Consider the following 3461-nt stretch of genomic DNA (forward strand, 5'->3'; position numbering starts at 1 on the left):
TATGGTCAAGGATACAACCCCCAGAAAGCTCTTCCAAACAGTTTGATGCCAAATCGCTGATCGGGCAGAAGCAGAAGGATAGAGCAGCGGGCAAGTCCGACCGACAACATTGGACACCCTTAAAGAAGACCCCGTCTGAGATCTTAACAACAGAAAATATCGAGTTCAGGAAACCTCAACCACTGGTCAAGCGGGTAAACATGAATCCAAACAAGCATTGCATGTTCCACGAGGACATTGGCCATGACACGAATGAGTGCATAAGCTTGAAAAATGAGATCGAGTATGCTATCAAGTCTAGGATGCTTGATCATCTGCTTAAAAACGTGCGACAGGGTCCACGAAAGAACGTAGCTCCGGCTGATAAGGGTCCCCCGCGAAAACAGATCAAAGACTTGAACGTACACATGATCCAAGGAGGACCCTCTTGGAAGTTCAAGCGGAGGGAAGCAGATGAAGACGAATGGAAAAGCGAGCCCGTAATTTTTCCAAAGGTGAGAGGAGGACCATGCATGAAGCAACCTCTAATTGTTACGGATTTGTTCAGTCATTACCGATCTCAGTACGTCTTCTTCGACACTGGAAGTACATCTGACATAATGTACGAGCAATGCTTTGAGCAGTTAGACGAAGAGGACAAGGCTAAGTTGAAACCTGTGCATGCCTTTCTGGATTTGGTTACGAGGTTATGCACCCTAAAGGGGTCATAACATTCCCTGTCACGCTGAGTGACGGGATCCACTCAAGGACCGAAGATGTTGAATTCCTCGTCCTACCCGCAAGATCCAAACATGATATAATCTTGGGCGGGAAGCGATGGGTGACTTCAACGCAAATCCTTCCACAGCACACGGTGCAGTGGGTGTCCCCACAAGAACAGGAGTGGCAATCATCTGAGTCAACAAACATTGCTACACTACATAGGGATCAAAGCCCACGAAGGTACCCAAGAAAGCACTGTGGATAGAACCCGAAAAATGTATCGTTAACCCAGAACCAGAACAAACCATTACAATCGAGGCCACCGTTTCAGAAACGGTGCGCGTTTTTCTGAAGCAGTTGCTAATAAAAAATGCAGATATCTTCGCCTGGACGCCGTCAGACATGACGGGCGTCCCGCGAGACATCTCAGAACATCGGCTGCGGGTTAACCCGGCATATACACCGATCGTTCAGAAAAAGAGGAAGATGGGTCCAGAACAGACAAAAGCCATGAACGAGCAAGTACAAGATCTGTTGAATGCGGGGATCATCCGCGAAATTCAATACCAAACTTGGGTAGCGAATCCAGTGATGATACCCAAAAGCAACGGCTCATGGCGGATGTGCATTGATTTTAAGGACCTGAACAAGGCCTGCCCCAAGGATTGTTACACGCTTCTAGAGATCGACCTCAAGGTAGACGCAGTGGCACCCTTCAAGTTCAAGTGTTTCCTGGATGCTTACAAGGGTTACCACCAGATACGTATGGCGGCCCACGATGAAGATAAAACCGCTTTTCGGACCGACCAAGGCACATTATGTTACAAAGATGATGCCGTTCGGTCTAAAAAACGCGGGAGCCACGTATCAGCGGTTAATGGACAACACCTTCCGAGGTCAGATCGGAAAGAATCTGAAGGTATACATGGATGACCTGGTCATCAAGAGTGTGGAGGAAGACCAAATGCTTCGAGACATCGAAGACGTCTTCTCCACACTCAGAAAAATCAATATGAAACTTAACCTTTCAAAATGCTCCTTCGGCATGGAAGAAGGAAAGTTTTTGGGAGTAATTATCACCGGGAAGGGATTCAAAGCAAACCCGGAGAAGGTGCAAGCCATCGCCCGGATGCCCTCCCTGTCTTCACTGAAAGAGGTCCAAACATTGAACGGAAGATTAGTAGCCCTAAACAAATTTTTGGCAAATCATGCTGCTAAATCTTACCCATTCGTGTCAACGTTGCGAAATTGCTTGAAAAAGACACATTTCAAATGGACACCGGAAGCAGAGGCGGTGTTCCTAGAAATAAAAAAGTGCCTCATGGAGCTTCCAACACTGACCGCACCCCGAGATGGAGAACCTCTCATTTTGTATCTATTCGCTTCAGATATTGCAATTGGAGCAGTTCTCCTAACAGATCGAAAAGCCGTCCAAACACCTATATACTACGTTAGCAGAACCGCTAGCGGATGCTGAAACTCGGTACTCGATGCTTGAAAAGCTGGTACTAGCGCTAGTATATGGGGCACGGAGGCTAAAAAGGTACTTTCAGGGTCACCCAATACAAGTCTTGACAGACTACAAGCTAAAGAATGTATTGGCCAAACCTGAGTTATCCGGGAGATTGGCCAAATGGGCGATCGAATTAGGCGAACACTCCATCGAGTACAAGCCTAGACCCGCGGTCAAAGGCCAATTTTTGGCAGATTTCATCACAGAAGTACTCGTAGGAAAAGTCCAGGAATGCCTGCTGGAACAACAAACCCCGATCCCTTCTAATGAAAGTCAACAGTGGACTCTATTTATGGATGGAGCTTCAAGCGGGGAGGGATCAGGCGCGGGTCTGAAACTGATTAATCTAGACGACCAAGAGTTCACCTATGCCATCAAACAGAACTTCAAAAGTACGAACAATGAAGCCAAATATGAGGCATTATTGGCCGGATTGCGGATTGCAAGGAAGTTGAGAGTAAGATTTTTGGAAGCCCGGGTTGATTCTATGCTTATCACGGGACAGGTCTCGGGGACTTATGAAGCAAAAAATGATGTCATGGCTTCATATCTGTCCCAAGCCAAAGACCTTATGCAACAATTTACTTCATGTAAAGTGGTGTACATCAAAAGAAGTGAGAATCGACCCGCGGATGCCTTGAGCAAGCTAGCATCTACTAGCTTCGAACACATGGACAGAGATGTCAGAATTGAGGTTCTGGATGCTCCATCCATTCCTCAACATCAAGTGTTGGTCATCCAAACTGGAACAACGTCCTGGATGGAACCAATCCGTACTTACTTGTCCTCCGGCATCCTACCGGAAGACAAGACAGAGGCCCGAAAGGTCCGCCACAAAGCACTATGCTACCAAGTTCATGACGGAACCCTATTCCGGAAGTCTTTCCTGGGTCCGCTACTCAGGTGTGTAGACGCCGAGGATGCCAATTATGTAATTCGAGAAATCCACGAGGGCATCTGCGGATTACACGCCGGACCAAGGATGGTAGTGGCAAAGATTATGAGCACGGGATACTACTGGCCAGGCATGCATATGGACGCACTAAAAGAAATCCAAAAATCCGATGCCTGCCAAAAGACATGCACCGCGAGCATTACGGCCCCAAAACAAACTCATCCCAGTCACCGGAGCATGGCCTTTCCAGATGTGGGCCATAGACATCATAGGACCATTCCCCGAGGCTCCAGGACAAGTAAAGTTCCTATTAGTCGCTATAGATTACTTCACAAAGTGGGTGGAGGCTAA

The 3461-nt window shown here is 47.4% G+C and overlaps 1 protein-coding gene across 1 annotated transcript; it reads left to right on the forward strand.

Annotated features, from left to right (window-relative positions):
- The first annotated feature begins 2192 nt into the window (after nucleotides 1-2192).
- LOC143610291 (uncharacterized) lies at nucleotides 2193-3461 on the forward strand. The gene has a single exon (XM_077084815.1). The coding sequence runs from the start codon at nucleotides 2193-2195 to the stop codon at nucleotides 3459-3461; it is 1269 nt and encodes a 422-aa protein (XP_076940930.1).

Source organism: Bidens hawaiensis, unplaced genomic scaffold (genome assembly GCF_021521415.1).
Source record: "Bidens hawaiensis isolate Kalapana, Puna unplaced genomic scaffold, B.hawaiensis_p1.1 tig00002186_1, whole genome shotgun sequence".
Lineage (NCBI taxonomy): Eukaryota > Viridiplantae > Streptophyta > Magnoliopsida > Asterales > Asteraceae > Bidens > Bidens hawaiensis.

Bases quoted from the DNA above. Each gene is read 5' to 3' on its own strand.
- LOC143610291 (XM_077084815.1), top strand. From the start codon at position 2,193: ATGCTTGAAAAGCTGGTACTAGCGCTAGTATATGGGGCACGGAGGCTA.